The following is a 24,712-nucleotide window of genomic DNA, read 5'->3' as shown; positions in this document are numbered from 1 at the left end:
GAAGTTTATTAATACATTTTGGTTATTATATTATATTAATTATATTAGTGATCTATCACTGAGTTCAATTTTCAGCTCTTCACATTCAACCACTGCTAGCTACATAATTGTATTGCTTACAATCATTAATCATAGATTGAGATTAAACATCTACCGAATTTTATAACAGATACTTAAGTCTGTGCCTCTTACACAACATCAGCATCAGCCTACAAGTGGCCACTGCTAATCAAAGTATCTCACACAAAGAAGGTTAGAGCACATCACATTAGAGTATGTTTTTTTAATTTAATGTTTTTATAGTACTTTAATTAGACATATTTTCCTTTCTGAGGAAATAACTCCCAAATTCTTCTCCGCCATAATCTTAGTCAACGTTTCCAAATAAAAACCGGATTGTACGTTTTACCATTTTATACAGTTGTGTTAGTCGGCGTGTGATTAATATTTCAAGGTTCCTATCACTAATCAAATGGTTATGGAACGCAAATGAGTAATGGTGTCGTCACATCCATGATATTGCCACATAAATTTTTTTATTAAGAAAATGTCACTGAATGTCTCGCCTGTGGAGAAAATAGGATGGTCATGGATCTTGGGAAAATTTGGAATCACAGTAAATGTTACGGTACAGGCATGTCATAAAACAGCAACCAATCACCGTGAAATGAGCTATAGCTTAACAGCTTCCTCAAAAAATTTAATGATCTAAATGCGACCCCCAATTTGCTTGTCAAACTGAAAACCCCTTTTATAGAACAAATGTTGTAATGATGACCTCACATTCATATCGGGGGAGAGAGACCATACTACTTACTAGGAGCTAATAAGCTAGAAGTGCTATTCAATGCTTTCACGCCTCATTAATAACGTTAACCATTTCTCGTATCTCCAATCTCCGGAGCCACTAACGCTTCTAATTTTCATTTTAAAAAATCTTAGAAAGTAACAAAATTATTCGTTTGTCAAAAAAAAAACGATCATTTTAAAAATAATTCAATAACCTTTCATACGACATACATTACTAATAAATAAAATACTTGTATCAAAAAATATTTATCATGAAATTAGAAAGAAAAACTACTAGTGGTTACATTTCTTTGCTCACAAGTCTAAAGGTATATTACTACTACTAGTATTCATTTCTGAAATTTCGTAACATTCTAATATTACCAACTATCATTATATTCAACCGATTCAATAATGGAATTAGGCACTTCACATTACTTACAACCGTAAGTTAGTACTTACAACAGCTTATATAAATAAATAAATATATAACTGTACTTAATATATAAAAGCCTTTATGTTCCTCTTTAAAATTTTCTAAGAGTTACAATGTTTCAATACAAACACACTAATCACACAAGTCTATCGTTCTAAATCCGAATTAGCCTATTAACATTGACCGTAAGTTTGCAACCTGTTGGTTGCGCAAATACAGGCGCAGGCGCAGCTCAGGCTTGCGCGCGCAGTCAGTCAGTGAATGGGAAACCACATGGTGTAGTGAACAGTGAACTCGTAACAGTGTTGTGTTATTTTCAGGTATTATTACATTATTATAATAATAATAATTAATTAGAAACAGTATTATTATTTGTGTCAAAAATAATAAGTAAGAAAGAAAAACGAGTGATTTGTGCAACGATTTGCGGTTCAGGTTTGCATTAAGAAGATTTAAATATAATTACAAATGTTAATCATGTGTAATTAGTTTAATTACTTTCTTTGAATAATTTCTTCACGTGGTTTTTAATTACGGGTCGCGTTTAATGTTTTAGAGCTTCTGTGAACTTATCGACAGTTTTACGGCGTAAGTTAATTGAACTCTTTGACATTTAAAATATTTTACAATCTATTTACACAAGTAATTGTGCTTGAGACGGGCATCGAACTCTGTATGTCTAGTAGTCTATGTACGCTAGACTAATGAGGCAATATGTGTTATAAATATTGGATCAACATATATATTTATGGATCAATATTTGCTTTAAACACATTGATGGAAGAAATTAATGAGCTACTCGTATTTCTGTTTTGTCTGTCTGAATTGTAACGTAAACAATTTGTAAATGATATTTATTTTTGCAAATAGGTTACAATGTAACTCTTTTACATTTCAATCTTTCAAATAACTAGATGAGGCACTCAATGCAAAGCTATTAACACAATTTGAAGCTGTAATTGCAATATGTAGCCACTACTTAGAAATATAAATCAATTTAGATTAAGACTTTCGTAAATGCTAGCAAGTCATCTCCGAAAACTCATACGTTAATAAACAACCACTATTTTTAACCGCTCTAGCAGATCAGGTCATCACTAAGTTAATTTCTTAAGCATAAATGAGTGTTATTATTCATCACAAATTGTACTTTACGAGTATCTTCTTAAGATACTTTAGTCTACCTTTTAGACCAAGCCTTTCAGTAACAAATTCGAAAATCAGAATTCACATACGATTTTTTTTTTGTCAATTATGCGTAAATATCTTTAATGGAATTAGAAACAATGTACATATAAGTGGCGTGTATGGTTGACCATTAATTATAATATTGACGTACAATCATCGACACGCACAGCTGACATAGAGACTGGGATTTGAGTCAAGGTCAAGCAAACCTAAGTTTTAATAAAAATATTTCAATATTTTTCATAAGTCGGCGTTTGACCTCTAATAAGAGGATATGACGATGACTTCCATGACTAAATAAGTAAGTTGTGATAGTAAAGACAATATGCTTAAGTTAAATATTTATTAACTTACTTTATATCTAAACTATTAAAAAAAAAAATGAGAAATTATCATCGTCATCATTATCAGTCTAAATGTGTCCAATGCTGAATAAAAAACATTAAAAAACTAGCACGTTTCTAAGCACTATTTTGTCTAGAAAGATAACAAAAAATGTTCTGAAGACCACCTGAAGACTGACGATTACACAATAACTACAAACAAAACACTTCAAAATTTATTGTTACTGCTTCCTATCTGAAAAAGTGCACTTTCTTTTAAATATTTAGTTGGCCATTCGCAAATGTACCCACAGAAACGTAAGAAATATAGGCGAGAGAAGTCATTGGATGATATTACACCTTAAAAAAAAATAAAAAATAAAGAGATGACCTGTTTATAGAAATTGTTAGATCAATGTTCACACTGGTGACGATGATTGATTGTACTAAACGGTGTTTAGTAGTCTTATGGCTTTGCAGACTAATTTGACATTGACCTCAGGATAAAATATGGACACAAGGACGTGATATGACTTTGAATTTTTCGACCATTGGTTGTCCTTTGAAGGCTTCAATTTCAATATTTTGTCCTAGTTATATTTTTGTTAGGCAAAAATAATTTTATAGGTAAGGAAGATAATATACGTTTCAAATTGGTTACTCCATACCATTAATAACGTAAAAATCTATAAAATTCATTAGAAAAGTCATAAATAAACGCAATCGAATTTAGATAATTATAAATTATAATAATCCCGTAAATCATTAAAAATGATTTTGTTCAAACATACTTGCTATAAGTAAATTTCCGAATAAAATATTCAAAATTGCGCTACATCCCTTAAAAATATTCTACTTTAGAGAAGAGAGTGTTACAAGTAGTTCAGTTCAGTATCAGTAGACAAAATTCTTTTCCCTAGGAACTATTCCTCCTTATTTTTGATAGGGGATAATCATTCAATGACTTCTCTCGCCTTGGGCGAGGCGAGAGCGAGTGTCAGACTCTTACTGACTAAAAACAACCCCGTTCCTACTCCTGCTTGTCGAGCCGGAGCCCCGGTAAACCTGTTAGGTAGTCCGCAGCTCCAGATTAGAACCATTCCTCCTAAGGTCATATACTAGGTTCGGCCACTTGTCGTGGGTCGGGTGTGGTAACACTGGTAATGTTACCACAAGATACTGGGTCACACGCCTTACCTCACTCGTCCTTGATAACGAAACATATTTTGACACGAGATTAGAATACACTGCGAACGACTGTATCTTAGCTGTGTATTCAATATTCTATTATGAGGATTATAGTTATTAATCTTGATAATATTAATTATATAAATTAATGGCAATAGGCTCACCACCTATTACATGGGACTTACAACATAAATTGTGAAAAGGTGGGTGTGCATTGTAGAGTAGCATTACGTGCCATAATGTGCATCTCTGCCTACCCCTTCCTACCCCTTCGGGGATTAAAGGCATGACGATATGTATGTATGTATAAATTAATATTTTCTTTTTTATAGAACGACTGTTATCTATCCTCTATCATCCACTGGCAAATAATTAATTTTCATAAGCTTTATCTAGTACAAGCAAAAATATTAATATACAAAAATAAGTAGGCCATGATAATTGGCACAGAATATACATATTAAAATAAAAATAGAATTATTATTTTGAACTAGATTTAAATCTGATAATGTGTATTTAAATATTCATTTTTGTAATACGAGTGTAAAGACCATTACTTATTTACTTTTTATGGTTACATTTTTTAAATTTTGATCTTTATCTAGTCTAATTTGAGCAATATTAATTGCAAAAACAAAACTGAAATACGTATTATAATACTTAATATTAGGCGGGGGTGCTTAATATATTAAATGTTATAATTATTCTATTTGCAAATATCTATGAGGGAAAAGTTATGAAAAATAGTAAAATGCACCCCACGCTTTTTACTCTGAAGTGACAAACTCTCTCTTCTAATTTGTAGTTCGGTTGCATATAAAAACGTGTTTTTTTAATTTTTTTAAACTATTATTCATTTTTAACATTTTGCTCAATCTATTGAATTTTACTGGACTGAAATACTTGTACTCTACTATGAAACGTAAATACAAAATGCAATGCAAATCTTCTGACCTAAATCGCACTATATTGGTAAAAGGAAACAAAAAATACATTACGATACAGAAAAGTTACGTGAACACACAACCATATCCGATATTTAAAAAGTTTAAATCCGAAATTAAAAAAATGAACCTGGTTACCGAACTCATTCTGTAAAAGTAAATAATAAAAATTAACTGGAGCTTAAGTCTAGTACACAATGATCAAGATATAATATGACCATTGATAATAGTGTATAGAATATACACTGATTTCTAATGTTTGTTAGAAGGTATCAGATTTTTTAACTTGCCTTTATTTATTAGTAAAGTGTTTCATTTAATTATTTCACTTTTTTACGGAACCGTCTTTAATTTTCTTTGAAACCTTCTCCTAAGTCTAAAAATTACTATGCTGAAAACCACATCAAATTCGTTTCAGCCAAACGCGACATAATCGCACCGAAACATACTTACATACATACAGTTCAAACTGAGAACCTCCTTTTTTGTAGTCATTTAAAAAGATAAAAATGCTATAAAGCACAATGAGAAAATTAAATGTAAACACGCCTTTAGTTAAATCAAGCACTACATTTCGAACACAATAACACTAACTTCCTTTCAACATTACATAACATACAACAATATTCCTCTAAAAAAATATTGCAATACAACAATTACCTAACAATGTAATTAATAATCATTAACCATATAATAGATTATAATTAACAATAACATAATAATGAGTCTAATAAAGATGGTGCAGTAATTCCATTAATATTCGTTCCATGATGGATTGAGACATAATAACGATGCCTTTTACAATGATTGCAAGAAACATTCTTACAATTAAGGAAATCGTTAAAATAATGTACAGTGGCATTTTATAAGTTATTTTACCAAAACTAGTTATAAAGTTCATTTTCATTAAGTACTGTAAATTCCTTAACCTACGACAACTAGTCACTAATTAAAGTCTAAACACTACTAATAAAAATAACAACATTTCTTGTTCAACAATAAAATTGTATGTTATTAAAAATAAATCAAAACAAGAGATACATAACAAACGTAATTGTTAGTTAGTTGTCAGTTTATGACATAACGCGACCTACATTCCAGACGTCTGTATGCTGTCACGATCACCGCGACACTGACGAATCAGACAAATTAAGAAAGCCGATGCAACAGCGCATGTGCAGTACAGTGAACAGTGAAAGTAATGACGGTGCCGGTGTACGAATGCATTTATGTCTGAAGACCAGATTATTACTTTGTAAGAGCATTAAGTAATTATTTTATAAACCTGAAATTATGGTTAGTGTCCAGTTAAGGCTTAAAACAGCCGAAAAGTAGGTGGCATGATTAAATTATTTATATCTTGTCTCTCAGTAAAGGCAGAATTGACATAGACACATACATAATGATATGAGTATGTTTAAATTGTATAATTAGAGTAGTTTTTACATATTCTCATCGTGCTATTTTCATTATTACTGTTAAATCACTATAGACTCGAATGCGTACTCTTGTCATACAATTGTTTTGTGTTTGTATTAGTCTAATCTTACAAGAGGTGAACAAACTTTAAGATAAAATAAAAGATTAATAATTTTGCATTCACAAGATCGCTAAATTCTTGACGCTTGGTTAATACAATGCAGTATAATTCAAGCATGGTTGTCATGTGACCATCATGGTTGCAATCCTTTCATAAACTTCATTGTTAAAAACAGCCATCTTAGTTAACATCTTATCTTGCTTGTTAATCTTCAGAAGGACAGACAAACATAATAGGTGCCTACATATATTTTTACTAACTTTGTTAATTAATCTCACTCTCATATTGGACGAACCTAATAATAACATAACACCAAGCTTTCAACCGTAAATTCAAAAACTCTACTTTCTACAATTCTGAGAGGTTTGAGAAATGGCCACAAATACACCAGTAGGTTTATTTAATGCTGGAACTGCGGACTGCTTATCAGGTTTACCAGGGTTTCGGCTCGAAAAGCAAGAGTAGGGACGGGGTAGTTTTTAGTCATTAAGAGTCTGACACTCCCTCTCGCCTCACCCAAGGCCGGAGAAGTCATTAGAATCACCCATATATATATTAAAAAAAAAGTAGTTAGATATATTTACGAAGCAAAGATGTATGTACACAGAGCTAAAGAAGCACTTGGTTGATGATGTATACAGAGAAATAAAGTGTACAGTATGAAATAAAATCTGACGTTCTATAGATCGTGTATGCATAACTATCTTACTTTAACTACTAAAACAAAGTAGGCAGTTCTATCTAGTGAATATTACATTTTCCTTCAAACACTTGGACTTAGAAACGTGATATCACGTTACTCATAAAGTGTGACATTACAACAGTATGTTTCACTCAGTTTTGCAAAATTTATGTTAAACACTCTATGTACGAGTACTCTAATTGGGAAATAGAAACAGTACTTACTTTAACCTTCTTCTTATGTATGTATAAGTATGTATTCTGTTTCTCTGATTTTGAATCTTATAATACAAAGACTGCCTCGTTGGTCCAGTGGTCGCAAGTGCGACTGCCGGACAAGGGGTCTCAGGTTAGATTCCCGGGTCGGGCAAAGTATTACTAGGCATTTTTCGGTTTTTCGAAAATTCCTCGGTAGTAGCACGGAGTCTGGAATTGTGCCCAGAATATGGCAAAAGCCTCACCTCCTATTACATGGGACTTATAACACAAATGGTGAAAAGTGGGTGTACATTGTGTAGCGGCATTACGTGCCGTAATATGCACCTCTGTCTACTCCTTCGAGGATAAAAGGCGTGACATATTACAAAAAGCCGATATTACATTTAAGGTACATCATGTCGGTTCTGCGTGTCTATTATTTACATGGCCACCACAGTATTATTTACCCTACTAATTTCACTAAGACACAAAGTAACTACTAGCAGTTTCTCAACATAATCTTAAGTAATAATCTGGACTATGTCGAGAGCACTTCAGAGTCTGACTACCTACAAGTTATGCAGGCACTTTAAGACAAGATCCACACAGAGTAGAGAGCAGACTCCAACGACCTCAGTGCAATGGAAATAGTTGAAATGGTAGCTTTGGAGACTAATGGCATTCGTGTAGACATTGTAACTTGCAACGCTTGTGTTCTTAGATACAATTATGAAGTTTCAGTTAGCCACTGGGTTAGGTATTGCACGGAACTTCATGATTGGATTTTCGTCAAATGGTTTATCTACATAGATGCATTCTTTGGTCGTTAAAACTAACAAATCATATTACATCACACTATTAATACTATAAACGTAAAAGTTTGTTTGTTTGTTTGTTTAGATGTTTATTCGTCCATCAATAACGCTGAAACTATTGAATGGAATTAATGACATTGGTATTGGTATTTTAATCGAATTCCGTATACAGACAGGGTATGAGCTGACTTGGAAGATGGGATACGTGTTATACCACGGAAACCCAGCCTTTGGGAGAAGCTGGTTGTAAATATATTTACCTATTTCAGTATATCTCCCTTTTGGTTTCTACTATAATTTAACATTTTCCTTGTTTATTGTATCCCCTTTTCTTATTCATCCGCCATCAACTGATGTTTGCTCCTTTAATGTTTCTCTACAAGTTAGTATAGGAATCACGTGCGTATTGTAACGATTATTTTAATAAGTATGCACTAACTGTGCCGTGGAACCGTGATGGTCTCAGTCAATATGATCGGTGTGGCAATCACTCAGCAAGGTGCCATGCCTGCCCCCATTCTCACAACAAACGGATCGGCGGCAAAACTCGTAACAATGCTAAATTGATACCATATTTCTTACATAGCCTACATTAATTATATTTCCTGCATTCACTTACTAACTTACAAACCTATTTCCAGTTTCTTTTAGGTCATTACTTAATGTGTTAAAGTTAAAAATCTGCCTAAAATGTTGACATAACAATTAATATAAAGTGTATGTCCCATATAATAGGGATTTTGACGGGGTATGCTAATTAAAAATCTATTTAGTCCGTCAGTTAGATAATTAAAAAATACACACGTATTTTTTATTTTGTCATATTATGTGATAACAATACTTAGATAAAACGAATCAAAGTGGGAGCAAATACATCATTTCTACTTATAAAACGTACCTAGAAGTGTCGTGACGCGATATTTCATATCAATATGTCTTCGAAAGTATCTATTTCCCTAAATAAGTATAAAATAGTGGTCATAGTCATCTACCATATTCAAAACATACATCTCTATTACAAAAACAACAAAATAACTTTGCAAAAGACTAAACACACGTAACAAATTCATACATAAACAATTAACACGCATAATTGAAAAATCTTAACATATATACATATAAACACGGTGTGTGTAAAGACGCCTCAGTGTGGTGTACCATTGCGCCGCCTTGCATAATACACACAGTTACGTAAAGCCGAGGACCGACGCATCCGCCATGTCCGTCCGTACAATAGCTTATCTTGTCACTGTTCTTTCTAAATCTCGTAAACCAGTTTCCAGAATTAGTTTTTCAACTGACAAGGTCATTTAGGAAAATAGTACATTTACTTGATAATGTGGTATCTTTCCTGTCCAATTCAGAATGGCATTTCGTAATCCTCTATTCACTTGTTCTAAAAGTTTTCTAACATAAACTGAGAACATATTTCTCAATTTTTCTCACTATTTAACTGAAGAAAGACTGTAAAAATACAAAGGAATCATGACACCGGTGTGTGTGCAACTAAATGGAAGAATCTAAAGAAAACGTAAGAAGCAATTAAGGGTCAAGAAAGATAATGCCTTATGGTTTCTGCGTAACCTGTGCCAATAGGTCAGATTTCGTACAAAAGTGCGTCTTCTACGAAATTTGAAGTCATTTAAGGCCCTATGACCTCCATTGAAGAAACTCGTTACATACTCGGAGTTCGTTTTGCAATATTGGAATTCCTGTTCGGTCATGCTGAGTCACTAAACAGGATATTAGTTTATTACTTTTGAGAATATCCGCGAAATATTTGCTCAGTAAATAGCATTGTTAGGATAGATTTGACCAAATCCTTGGATGGTTGACTAATGGCAAATAATAACTTGGTATGATTTGTCACCAAAATAAGAGTTGATACGAATAAACCTGATTTTAATGTAAAATTGATTGTTGGTTTTACATAATAACTATAATTTACAAGTCAATCCTCTTGCTCCAAAAAAGTACAGAAAGTAGTTTAAATTGTTTTACTTCCGAGAAAATAATTGCAAAAAGTGATCCAGTTTTGAAAGTTCCGTGCGTTGCACCCTACCGGTGCAGTGCGAATCAGATCACAATTATGATGTAATAAATTATATAAAAAAATACTCGTTTTTCTTGACTTTGAGACTTATTATTCGATCTGTTAATTTGTTCTTTCGCATTCATTTCGGATACACACGAGAAATAAGTAGTCTTAAATACTTTGTTAATTTACTTTATTGATATTAAGTCACCAGACTCATCAGGTGGTTAGCATTGTTGGTCTTAACCATTATAATCCTTCTTTAGTTTAATAAAACTTTGCAATTTTTTTAATTTTCAGTTTTACGTCCTCTTTATAAAAAAGACTACTGATTTCAACAACGAAATATAATAATTCAGCGTTTACTATTAAAAATTTTATTTTCTGTTCCTAACAAAAAGGTTTCAATTTCCAGATATCAATGACGCAACTCTGAGCAACAATGGGAGTGGTATCCGTGGCGTCTGCCGCCACTAAGGCAGCTCTTGCAATCGGAGGCATCAGCAAACTCTCCTTCATACCCGTCATGTTAGCAGCAATGGCATATTTCAACTATGAAATCCTCGATCCTGAACAAAGGCCTTTCAATCAAAAATATCTTCGAGAGAAATATGACTTCGTGATCGTTGGAGGAGGTTCTGCTGGATCAGTCCTGGCTAACAGACTGTCTGAAGTCGAAGGATGGAATGTCCTGTTGTTAGAAGCTGGAGGACACGAGACCGATATCAGTGATGTTCCACTACTGTCTTTGTATTTGCATAAAAGTAAACTCGACTGGAAATATCGGTGAGCAATGCTGATCTTATTTGTATTTAATGTTCGTATTTAGTATGTGGTTAAAGGCAACATTTATAGGTTAACTAGTTTCTAAAACGAAACTCAGTTTCTAAAATGTTTATCTGAAGATATTTTACTTGGTAATAACGTTGAAAATTTTTGTAATTAATTCTTGGTTAATATTTAGTTTTGCTACTGTTGTACTTGGTAGCTTTATATTAACTGTTTCACATAAATTTTCCAGCACCCAACCACAAGACACTGCCTGCCAAGCTATGATCGACAAACGCTGCGCCTGGACCAAAGGCAAAGTGTTGGGAGGCTCCTCAGTCCTGAACACGATGCTCTACATCAGAGGAAACAAACGAGACTTCGACCAATGGGAATCATTTGGGAACCCCGGCTGGGGTTACGAAGATGTCTTACCTTACTTCAAGAAATCTCAGGATCAAAGAAATCCGTACTTAGCTAGGGATACACGACATCATGCTACAGGTATTACTGCATACTTATTATAATTTTAAAGCTAAGAGAATTCTCTACATGATTTAAGAGACCAGATAAACCACAGCTATTTGATTTTTGAAATAATTTACTCCATTTGACTGACACTAATCAACTTTTTGTTCTGATTACAGGTGGATACCTGACCGTACAAGATTCACCGTTCAACACACCTATAGGAGCAGCGTTAATACAAGCGGGAGAAGAAATGGGTTACGACTTCATCGACGTTAACGGGGCACAACAAACCGGTTACGCGTGGTACCAGTTTACCATAAGGAGAGGCACTCGCTGTTCCGCAGCGAAAGCGTTCCTGAGGCCAGTCAGGTTACGTCAGAACCTTCACATTGCCCTTTTCTCACACGTCACTAAAGTACTTATCGATAAGGATACCAAACGAGCTTATGGAGTTGAATTTCTCCGAGATGGTGTACAACAAGTCGTGTATGCATCAAAAGAAGTAATTCTGTCAGCTGGTGCTATTGGCTCACCACAATTGCTGCTATTGTCTGGCGTTGGACCTGCAAACCATTTGCAAGAAGTCGGCGTAGATGTGATCCATGATTCTCCCGGAGTTGGGAAAAACTTGCAAGATCACATTGCCGTGGGCGGTATCATATTCCGCATCGATCAACCAGTCAGTTTAGTAATGAATCGACTTGTCAACATTAATTCTGCTCTACGTTACGCTATTACTGAAGATGGGCCTTTAACTTCAAGCATTGGATTAGAAGTTGTTGCTTTCATAAATACTAAATATGCAAACGCTACTGAAGATTGGCCAGATATAGAATTCATGATGACATCAGCTTCGACGCCTTCGGATGGAGGAACACAAGTAAAGAAGGCGCACAGTCTCACTGATGAGTTCTACAACGAAGTATTTGCAGAAGTAAATAATCAAGATGTATTCGGTATCTTCCCTATGATGCTAAGGCCAAAGAGTCGTGGATTTATCAAATTGCGATCAAATAATCCTCTGGATTACCCAATTATGGTCCATAATTATTTAACGCATCCTGATGACGTTGGTGTTTTGAGAGAAGGAGTGAAGGCTGCCATTGCTGTCGGAGAAACGACAGCTATGAAGAGATTTGGAGCTAGATTCCATAGCAAACCCTTACCAAATTGTAAGCATTTGCCTCCGTTCACGGATGAATACTGGGACTGCTACATCCGGCAGTACACCATGACAATTTACCATTTATCTTGTACGGCGAGTATGGGACCTGCTACAGATCCTATGGCAGTCGTGGATCCTAGACTACGTGTGTATGGTATAGAAGGTCTCCGTGTTATTGATGCGAGTATAATGCCGACAATCACGAACGGCAACATTAACGCTCCAGTGATGATGATTGCGGAGAAAGGTGCTGACATGATTAAAGAAGATTGGGCGACACAGCCAATCAAAAAGCGAAGAACGCGACGCTCAGCCAAATGCAGCATGTTAGAACAACTGGGCTTAAAGAGCGAGCGAATGAAGAGGTATTGCAGGACTGAAAGATGATGGCGGTATAAAATAGACAAATTATAAGCCATATTTTAGGTTTAGATAATGTACAATTTGAGAATACCAAAAGGGTTGTAGCAGTGTAAGCTAAGAAAGACAAAGGAGTAGATTAATTTATAGGAGATTATAATAGTACCCTATTCCTAATATTTATAAGGGAGGTTTTGGAATGTTTGACACTTAAATTACAGAAATTATTTCAAAAACCGTACAGAGAAATAATTGCATTATAGATTGGCAAATACGAACGATATCTCATTTAGGGTCGGTTCATATCTGATGTAAAATACGTCGAGCGTATCATCGGTCGCACTAACGTATCGTCGGTTGAGTGTGAACGGTCAAGTGTATTTCTATACATTTATCTGTTCTGGCGTTATGCGATGCATGTCCTGTCAGATATAAACCGAACCTTAGTTCAACCAAACGCGAGAAGGACGTCTGTAGAATAATGTACCTCACTGTTAAGTCGAAGTTACCGTAGAAAGTTCTAGTCTTTACCTACAATAATGTTGTATATTTTAACAATAAATATAAACATATACATTTGTAGTTTAATATCACAAACAGTCACAGATATACTTTGTAAGGATCAACTAGAATTATTGGTGAACGTGCACTCATTATTCGAAATGATGGTTTAATTTTACTTAAAGGGGTGAAAAGTTAATTTAGTTGATAAGACACGCGCAAAAGTTATTGTTTTTAGGTATATTTTAAGCAAATATTGTAAATAAAATAAAATTTCTTAATTTAATATGTTTTGTTGTTTATTTTTACCTTTTTTGAGGGAGGAAAATCATCCAATGACTTCTCAGAGTGTCAGTATTCTTATTGACGAAGCCGGAGCTAGACCTGTTAAGTTGTCCGCAACCCCGGATGTTTATTTCTACCTTATCATTAATTATCTTATTTTATTAAATACATAAGTATCTTAGATATATTTATATATAGTTATTTTTATTTCACTAATATAGAAATACAAATTGATTCATCGCTCCTATTATTACTAAATAATCAGTTAAATTTTGATGTTAATAACGCCATCTACCGACAGCTTTATAAAACATATAGTTTACATTACCCACTTGTATAACTTGAAAGTGGAACTTGTATGGCTCTCAACAAGTAAGTGCAATATCAGGCACCAGACTGTAGGAATAGTGCTGTTAGTACAGTATAGATGGCACTGTTATCATGAAAGTAAAGTTATTATAAAAATCATACAAGAAATAGCGCTACCAGTAAATTTAATGTAATCGAATTAATCAACGAAAATTATTTACTGAGAAATATAAACAAACAAACATTCCACCCTTCACTGTTATTGAAACCGTCAATTTTCTTCTTTAAGTAATATTTCTATTTATTCAAATTAGCAATTATTGCAACGCACGCTAATGATATTAATAAAAGTATGTACACATAGGTAATTCAGTCTAATTAACCAGGGCAATAAAAATGTAGGAATTAGCATATTAAGCAGAGCACATCTGGTCGGCCAATGTAATTCCGCAACATGAGATCAGAAACCCAATTCCGTTGCTCATTTACAATTACTTCAATTGTGTGTCGAACTGATGTTGTGATGGCCTGAATACCTCGGAACATACCCCTTTCTTCAATACTTAAATGATAAATGATATCTATTTTTGCAAATACGTTACAAGATAACGCTTTTACACGTCTTTAAAATAACTAGATAAGAGCTATTAAATACTAAGGAACTGTAGTAATTACCTATACTTACACAAAATAGGGTATAACGAACCCGATATATTTTTTATTTTTATAAAACAAACAAGTATCAGGCCCTACGTGAATTGAGACTGCAACATCTTGGGCAGTAGTTCTGATGACTTAGTCCGTGAGTCAACCGAAGATGGGAATGGCCATATTCCTTTAACGAAATTCTTCCAATATTGCAAGCATTGGGCAATTTAGATTTTTATTTGTTACTAAAATATGTATAATAGTTAACATAACTGGAAAGCAATCTAGATGCTTTATGGCCTAGAATAAGCAGTTATCTCGATGTCTAGACTAGTTAGTTAAAATTCGGATGACGTCATGAACCTCATTTTATGCTTAACTTGGCAAAACAGTGTTATCGTGTATCGGTTTCATAGCAAATCCTTAATTTATTATCTACAATAATGGCAAAATGTCACTTACATAATTTTATGACACTAATACGTCTCCTATGACTCTTAAGTCTTTGTGGCCACTTTATCGTTTCAATCCTACACTATTACAACCCTCGAATTGGGAATTTTGAAATCAAAAGCAAGATGATGATATGTAATACTAATTACACCAAATCTGGAGTCAATCGTCGACAAAATACCAGATACCTATTCAAATCAAATCACTTTAATGCATCCATAGTGTGGTTTACAATTTTATACAGTAATATGTTCCAACTAAGGGCTCTATTTTCTTTACTCAGTTTCATAATTTCCAGCTACCAAGGAAGCGGTGGAAATTAATTAGAAACTAAACACAAACAATAGTTAACAAGACGCGAGATTATCTTTTCCAAAATGGCTGCGTTGTTGGAGGCTCGCACAAAACCAGTGTTTGTGTAGCTTATGTAATGTAGTACAACATCTTCTCTAATGAGAGACGATTATGAGTTATTCATTTGTTTTATGAATATTTACTTTGCGATACGCTATTGATTAATTTTAGAGTTCAGTGTACAAAGAATACAACAAGACTTAACAAAAAGATATCAATTTAAAAAGTCAGGACAAGAGCTCAGTAGCTTTTATTTGGGTTAGGTAACAAATTACAAAAAATAATAATTTGCAAGCTGTCGTGTCATTACACAAAACGTCTGAATTATTTTTAGGAGTCAATCGGATGAAGTACAAAACAGTCGTATACCATTTGAAAAGCTCTAACTTTACATCAATCAGGAACTCAAACAAAGCTAATCAGATAAGTACCCAACTCTCCTAAAAAGACCTTTATTCAAAACTATTCAAAACAGAAACCATAGACAATTCAAAAGCGATGCAACAAATTGGCGCGAGCGGCCATATTGGCGGCCACTGGGTGACGTAACACGCACAATGCAAACAACAACAATGAGGCAGTATTGTGCGCTGTCATCGTGTGAGCTGTGGTGTGAGTCCGGTAATGTTACGAGGACGGTTGCACAACCGCGCTGATACCCGTTACGTACGGGATCACACTTACACATCAACTACTTAGCGGTGTGACTTGCTAAAGTTGGGACTTGAGCAAAAAATACATTTATTTCCTTAGTAGGAAGGTCCATACACTGCAATACATTTTATTCCTTTATCTTTATTGTAGTTAAGGTTGGTAGTTGAAGAGCTTAAAGATATCAGTTTCAGTTAATGAAAGGCTATATACAGTAGCCCAAAGTTTACACTTGAATAAGACCAAAAATGCTGCTTGTTTAACCAAAGAATTATGTATTTTTTAGATTTCAAGTGCCTATTTTCAAAATCAATCGTCATATCAAAATCGTTATCGTTAGCAACTACTAATTATTAAAGAAATATCTTTATAAACATTGTTTAAAAGTAAATTGCCGCAAGAAAAATGTCCCAACTCCACACTTACAGTGGTCACAAAAAACTTGCAAGTCAAATCGGAAATGATCTTTAAGTAACAATGATGTTGTATTGTGGGTATACAAATGGCTTGACCAGGGCTTGACCTAAGGTCGTGTAGGAAGTTACTGTGGACCCAAATAGGTTACTGGGCCTTACATTAAGAGGAAAAACTTGATGGGCGTGCTCTAGAAACAAGCCCAAGAAACAAGTACCTATAATACTTGTTTTGGCAACTAAAATGACATCCTTTTGTTTTACACGTTACGAAAACAAAGAACCTCAGAAGAACATAAAGTCATGGTAAACTGTACGGAGTTTTTATATAATACCTATACGAGTTAGCTTGTTGCGAAATAGGTAATTAAGTAAAGTATGTATAACTTTATAACCAAGATATAAAGGTCACAGGGAAGCGCGGTGTGATTAAAACTGACCAATGTGGAAGTCAAAGAAGAGGTCTGTCTACGTTAATACCATTATGACAGACCACTGCCACCTTTTCTCGGTGACCACTAGGATGTTGAAGTAGTTTTGGGAGTAAAGAAAGAGCACACATTGTCAGAACACTAGCAAGAAACTGGAATCTATCCCCGATCTTGTAGTAAAAGGGGATGAAGCTCAGATTCAGTGTTTTTTTAAATCTCATTGTGTTTCAGTGAAGATAGAATTATCTAAATTAATCCAGTAGTTTTGAAGCCTACCTAATACAAACCAACAAACAAACCATTCCTCTTTACAATACCAGTATAGATAAATTAAATTACGTAACTCCGCACTAAATTAAAGCCTAATAAAGATTAGATAATAAATCAAAGCCTATTAAAAACAAATCAATAAACCGGATTTTATATCACTATAGAGAGCAATCAATGCATAATTTAACAACATTGTTATTATTTGCAAATATTTGTACCGGACATGGCCACTGATTATGCGGTAATTTGGCCTACTGAATGCATCTTCAATCGCTAAGCTTTGTTTTATTATACTACATAAAAATAATCTGCTGGTTTGATTGTTTGTTTCTTTGCATTAAATCGGTTCTGTAATTAATAGGATCGGAACTATAGCGAGAGATAGAAATAATAAGTTACTATAGGTACGTTTTTTCTTCTCCATTCGAAGCTATACTTTGGAGCGAACCCCTATTTTAACTGATGGACGGACTGAAAAACTATTATACTATATAAATAATTTAATTTGACTTTGTACTTAATTCCACGTGAGTGTAAGACTAGTACTAATAAAATCTTGACTTGTATACTTCTTTTCTAAATACAAAATTCGTCATTCAATTTTACTTACATTTACTGTCAGTGCTATTATTTAAGTAGTAATCTGATCTATTTTTATTTATCCTTGGAAACATTTTTAAAAATAAAGACAAACAAGTTGTTGAATAAAATATACGTTTAAACTACTTCGACATTTTATCTAATTCAAATATTTTACAAGATCCGGAATCAACAATAAATTGTTTACTGGTATCAAGTATTAATCACGGGATTTATCTATATACTAGAAGCAATTACCGCCGCCCATGGATACCCACAACACCAGAGGATTCAGAGGTGCGTTGCCGGCCTTTTAAAAAGGAATACGCTCTTTTCTTGAAGGTTTGAAAGTCATACGACTTTCAAACCTTCGAGTATTACAGAATACCGCCGGTGTGTTTATTATAATATATGTTACTTCCACTCCTAAACCCCAAATTCCCAAATAAATTGGCATAATAAAACAAAATGAAACAATTATATTATTTAATCAAAACATGCAAATAACACGCCCTGCCAATGTTATGTAACCATTAGTTAAATATTGTGATACTGTGGACCACTGAATCATCTCAATTAGAGGCATAAATTGATAGGCCATGTGATTATAATAAATGTGAGATAATATCACAAAATGGCGGAACTTTCCAGTTTGATAAACTAACATGAAGACAGGCCTATGAAGACATATTTATGTTAATACACAGTTATACTGCGATTGTACCAAATGAACTAAATTTTTCGGTCTGTATACGCTACAGTTCGTTCATTATATTCCTAGTATTTCGAACCGATTCCGATTAACGGAGATATGGATACCATGAAAATATATAAAATAGTTTTATTTCTAAAATCATTCTTAAAAAAGAAGAATGAAATAAAGAATAGTTTTTCCCTTTGTCATGTAATGGAGACTGATCACAACAGCAAGAAAAAATCTCGGTATTAAAGAAGCTCTTTGACGTGCAAGCTACACTTGTGTCTTGTATGTGTGGTGTCGCTGATTGCACCTTAGCCTACAGGGGGTGACTTACTGATCACTTCAGTTGTCCATAAACCAACCAAGTTAATTACGCGGCGATGTCGGACAGCCTACTGGGTAGGCTGGTGAGCATGATGATGAGTCCCTGTGTCTCTGTTACTCAAAACTAGTAGAGCTTTTCTCCATTAAAGTACGTGAGTAAAACGATAGTTATTATAAAATATTAACCAAGTTACTAATTCGCAGACAAAGCAGTGGGCTAAAGCTAGTTGATTATAAAAGGCAAACTAGCAAACTCGTTAAAGTTAAATATACTTACATAAATACAAACGCTAGATAAAATCGGTATATTAATAAGGCTGAGGTATTGGGAAGTGTTCACAGCGTGACAGATCTCTAGAGTATACATAGTAAACGGACACCCTGTAGTGGGTGTAATAAACTAGGAGTGAGAAGGTAAACTTGGTGCAACTTTGCGGAGTTCTAACGGAAGAGAAGAATATGTTTGTTTTATATTTAATGGGTCAACGTTTGGCCGCTATCTCGCCTGGTGGTGAGTGATGATGCGACCTACGATAGTACACGTCTGCCCATAAGCAACTTATTCATCCGAGCCTTGAACACACTCAGGTTATAAATACAAAAAATCGTCGAGACTCCTGCTCTTTCCGTGTGTGTCAAGTGACTAAATATCTGGCGCTAATCGCTTACCATCAGATGATTCGTTTAATTGTTTCTCTCCTATTTACAAAAAAAGTCTTAAAATGCGATATCTAAGTGTAGATATTATTAATACCCTTGTTAGTAGAGAAGTTCATAATCCAGTCAGAGACTGTCGTCGGCTGTTGATAATGATGATTTGATATAGAAAAGAACGATGTTACTTAATGGTATTTAAGTCACACGACCCTAAATGCATCGTCAATCAATGTATGGTCTTACTACGTTCGTTACCTCATAGCAAACTATTGACAAAGCATTGCCAAGTATGCAGAACAGTCCATTTCATACACACACACACCATGTCACATCAGAGTTAATTTGCTGACGCTGAAGCCGATCTTATACGAAGATATTTTTAAACACGTAGTTAAATAATTAAGAACATAAACAGCACTGTATCCTGCGCATAGGCAGTACTTCTGCTTTACTACCTTCCTCTATCACCTCTGGGGTTGCCACTCTTAAGTGAATTTCTGTTGGTGCCGGTAAACGGCCGAGTTTTACTTTCACTCAGTCGCGGCTAGATCTGCGCCGGCGCATCGACGAGCCGCCTTATAATTTATTAGACGAATTTACCTCGAGATAATTCATCATGTGTACCGTACCTGAAAATAAAGAACAATTTGATTAATTATTTTGAAAACATACAAAAATATAATCTACAGTTTGACTACTGGTCTTTTATTTGTCTGTCCGAAGTAAATATTTTTAGAAAACCAGAAATAATATTAAATTATCGATGTTATTATCATAAATCATATCAAGTCATTAATAATTGATCAATTGGAAGATATTGTCAAATGGAAAGCGGGATAAATAGGTAAACAAAATCAACCTTTAAAGGTTAAAAGTCACAATTTATCAAATAATTATTTGTATATGCATAACACTCAATGATTTACTAAATATTTGAGTAAAATTTTCCGAATGTATTTTTATGGGATTGGCTGGGAAACGAGCAGACTTTGAGCACCCAATAATAAGTGATGGGCGCCACGCATGAACACACGCAACACCATTGAATGGGACAGCTCGACCGGTGATATACCACGGCCACACTGAAAACCGACGTGAAACAACGCTTGCGTTGTGTTTCGTTGCGTGAGTGATGTTACAGAGAAGCCCAATTACCCCCTTTCCTAATCTTTCCAATCCCCGAATTTCCAACAACCCTTAAATTCTAAACCCTAAAAGGCTGGAAACACACTTTTAACATCTCTGTTGTTTCGGGTGTCCATGGACGGCGATGATTGCTAATTTTATCAGTGATCCGTCTGGTCGTTTATCGGCTTATACCTACCAGTAAAAAAACGCAGATTTCATGAAAAATCATCACCATATCAGCCACAAAGTCTACAGCTTAACGTAAGTCTACTCTATAAAGCCAAACTGAGCCCGGTCTATAATGTGGACCCAATAGAACAAAAAGAGACATTTAGTATTGGACCATGTCACAACTATTAACTTACACACAATGGTTCGCTTCAGTGCCAGTGAATAATTAACATTTTCCATGTAACACCTTAGTTTTTTAGTTCTTATCATGATTTACATAAACACTAAGAACTATGTAATATGTTATCTTACTTGTTATATAGTGTTACAGAAACAGAAACTGCTATTAATATGTAATTATTATTATTAGTACAGTATGAATAAAACAATAATCTGCATTAGTAAAAATGTTACAGAAAAATATGCGTATATTTTTGCTGTTACATAATTAATTGAGTGTTGGTTAATATTTATTTGGTTTAGTGTTTGTGGTTGGATGTCTATGGACATTTTGATTGCAAACACGCAGTCGCGAATCAAACATGGTTTTATACATTTTTATTTCAAACTTCGCTAGCAAGACAAAGTTTGCGTTGCGGAGCTTCTCACATGGGACTTATAGAACGTTGTAAAGTTCATCTCTGCCCAGCCCTCCAAGAAAAATAGACGTTAGTAAAGTTAAATTGTGCGTTAATTCTGAATGCGATTAGTTGCAAATGAGTAGATTCATTTATTACAACGAGTAAGTAGTCAATTCGGACCACATGCCTACGGCCCATTTGGGACGAGTTGGGGAAATTAAAAATAAATTAAGTTTTTAGTGGTCAACTCGTCCCACTTTTTTTTTGAATGGATTTTTAAACTTTATCTATGTTTGGTACAGTTACTTAGAAGACTAGACTGTAGTAGATAAACTATCAGTACCAAAATTGATATTATTTAACTACCGTGTGTAAGAATAGTATTTTTATTAATGCAGATGAAAACTAAACCACATTATACATATTTGACACTATTTCACTAAATAACAAGTTATTGACTTACAGTACTCTATTAAAATGAATAAATAGAATATATAGCCATGACTTTTGTCGAAAGAGCAAAATAAAAATAAACTAACTTTAAATTCAATGTCTTTTTAAATGTCATCTTGTCGATGTCTTACTAAACTAGGTAACATAACTATTGATTCAAACTTGATTTTAGATAAAAATAATTCTAGAAAAAAATATCCAGATATTAAGATGAGAAGTTTTGAGTCTAACGCCTGGCAACATTTTTGACTCCAAAGTTATAAGAAAGGTGCAAAAAAAGCCCAAACTGTATTTTTGTATTCACGAATTTATTTATACTGTCGACTCTTGTTAATTCAAACTTTCGATAATTCGAATACTCTCTGTAAATCAAAGTTATAACGAGGTCTCTAGAAAATCTCTTAATATTTCTAAATAAATCAATGCATTTTTATACACTTGGTAATTCGAACGAAAAAATCACGTACGTACGTAACCAAATAACTCGTTGATATATAACTCTACACAATTCGTAGTTACAGAGAGAAAGAGACAGAAAGATCTTAGAACTTGCAGAGGTCAGTACAGATATTTTAAGGCAAATTCAAATTTCGTACCATATTTTGATATTTCCAGTCAATAAGACTCGACTGTACTTACTTTTTTGAATAAAAAATGGCATTATTTATCCAGCAAACACCTCTATCCCAATTTACACACACATTCAACCTTAAAAATTAATCAGAATGGTACCTAATTGTATAAAAATAACTAACCTAACACGGCTATATTTTCATTGAACAATAAGCCGCACGCTTTCTGCAAGCGAAAGTGAAAACGCTTTAAGCGACATGTCTCAAGCATTTGAGAAAAGCCGTTTGGACATTGAACATTACATCGGAGTAATGTTTCCGTCTTTTGATCTTACTTAGAATGCCCTGTGGTTGCACTTGAAGATAATTCTTTTCTTTCTTTAAAATACGTTACCTCACACTAGGATTTGCAAACAAACACGTGGGACGTTTAAAGAAAAAGACAATTTAGATAAAACCATTAGGTCATTTTTCTTTTTTGCCAATGTGTGTTAATCGATATTCTGCGATTTATGTTTCTAACCTCACGTTTAACTCCGTGTTAGATTTATAAAAAACTAAACCAAATTTTCATTTCCGCCCAACAAATATTGCCTGGTATTATAAAATCGTGATCGCAAATTTATGCAGATGTTATATAAATATTTATGATAAAAAAACTTATTAAAACGTTCGGTCGTAAAATTTTCTCGACATCACCCTACTTTTTTTTATATTTTATTTATTGAAATAATATGAGATATTAGAGCTACTGCGAATATTTGTGGCGACAGTTTAGCAACTACTTATAGATACATCAATAAGCCAAAATATAGTAAAGAAATAATACATCCTTTATAGGTTTGTATGGGACAGGAGCCAAACGAGCAGATCACTTGATGGTAAGTAGTTAGCGCCACGCATGGACTACAAAATCTTTAAAAAATATAGAGATGGTGTTAACCATCAACACCTAAGATTTCACCAAAATAACGGAAATATATTTCGGTAATCGACATTTCAAGATTATACATCTAAAAGATTTTTACTATCTTATAGATCAGTGGTTCCCAACCGGTGGTCTGTGGATCACCAGTGGCCCGCAGAAGACAAAATATAATCCAACGCAACAACAACCATATAAATATAGCACACCTAATAAATATAGCACGGTTAAAGCTTGAATCAAACAAAATCAAAGAAGACAATTTAATAGAGCCACTATTTTTATTTTTTATGGAACACGTCGTAAATAAGCAGACATATCACTTGACGGTAGGCAATCATCGCCGACCATGGACACTTGGCACTATGAGAGCAAACCTCACAACCTCGGACAAAATATTTGTCTGGGAACACGTGGAAAATTATAGTAACAATGGTACCTAACCTAACAATTATATGAAAATTGTCCTTGATCAGAAAAAGGTTGGGAACCCCAGTTATAGATAAAGAGGTATAAATATGCACGATTACGTCTGCCAAAATGATTGAAAATGTTATAACAACGGAGGAGGTTGTGTCTTATAGAGCCATTTCTGCTAATATATGCAAGATACATATGTCCATATGTATTCATGAGCTATAGTAATAAAATATTTAACTGCTTGTTAAGGTTTCATATTACGAAGAGGTTAATTGGTGCGAAATTAGTTAAAGATGATTGGTTTTGCTGACAAACAATCCAAGATTGAATAAAATATTCACTAATTTAGTAACGTAGTGCCCTAAGTACCTAATTTGAGAATAATATTTTAATATACAGTACAGCATTATTAGTAGAAGTAAAGACAATGTTTTAGAAAATTACAATAACGGAACTTTAACTACGCTGTAAACATACGTCTCCTCTGTTTCAAAGACCGCGTCGACCCCATAAAAGTAAGACCGTAGTGGATGGCACTGGACCGCTCAAACCTTGCAGGAAGGCGTCTTTGGTCAGCAGTGGCTACTTATTATTGATGATGATGATAAAATGAAGCTAAAGGAATATGTAAGACCATAATAGATGGCACACCGTCGACCAATGGCCACGATCAAAGGTATTATGTGTTTTAATTTAATACGTTTGGAGACATCACTAAATAAGATATTAATATACAATACAGGATTATTAATAGAAGTAAAGATAATGTTTTACAAAATTATAATAACGGAACTTTAACTAGTGACACTGTAGTAAATAAACGCCTTCACCGTTTCAAAGACTGCGTCGACCCCATAAAAGTGTGTGACCTGACCGCTAACGCCAAGTATGGTTACTTTACTATTAAGCAAATACAGACGTTAAAAATACTGAATATAAGAAGCAAAACAAATGAACAAGGATAATATAAAAATGTGAAGAATGTG

At 34.0% G+C, this 24,712-nt stretch overlaps 2 protein-coding genes across 3 annotated transcripts in view; one reads left to right on the top strand and one right to left on the bottom strand.

Annotated features, from left to right (window-relative positions):
* LOC118274661 (flotillin-2) overlaps window positions 1–24,712 on the bottom strand; it is a 287,597-nt gene that overhangs the window by 106,722 nt on the left and 156,163 nt on the right. The gene's annotated exons all lie outside the window — the stretch shown is intronic.
* Window positions 1,409–13,114, top strand: LOC118274651 (glucose dehydrogenase [FAD, quinone]). The gene is made up of 4 exons (XM_035592289.2): window positions 1,409–1,545; window positions 10,553–10,923; window positions 11,159–11,409; window positions 11,553–13,114. Exons 2-4 carry the CDS (start codon window positions 10,580–10,582, stop codon window positions 12,926–12,928), a joined length of 1,971 nt encoding a protein of 656 aa, XP_035448182.2. The 5' UTR covers window positions 1,409–1,545; window positions 10,553–10,579; the 3' UTR covers window positions 12,929–13,114.

The sequence above is a fragment of the Spodoptera frugiperda genome, chromosome 11 (assembly GCF_023101765.2).
Source record: "Spodoptera frugiperda isolate SF20-4 chromosome 11, AGI-APGP_CSIRO_Sfru_2.0, whole genome shotgun sequence".
In the NCBI taxonomy this organism is placed as follows: Eukaryota; Metazoa; Arthropoda; class Insecta; order Lepidoptera; family Noctuidae; genus Spodoptera; species Spodoptera frugiperda.
This window is presented reverse-complemented; position numbering and strand designations above follow the sequence as displayed.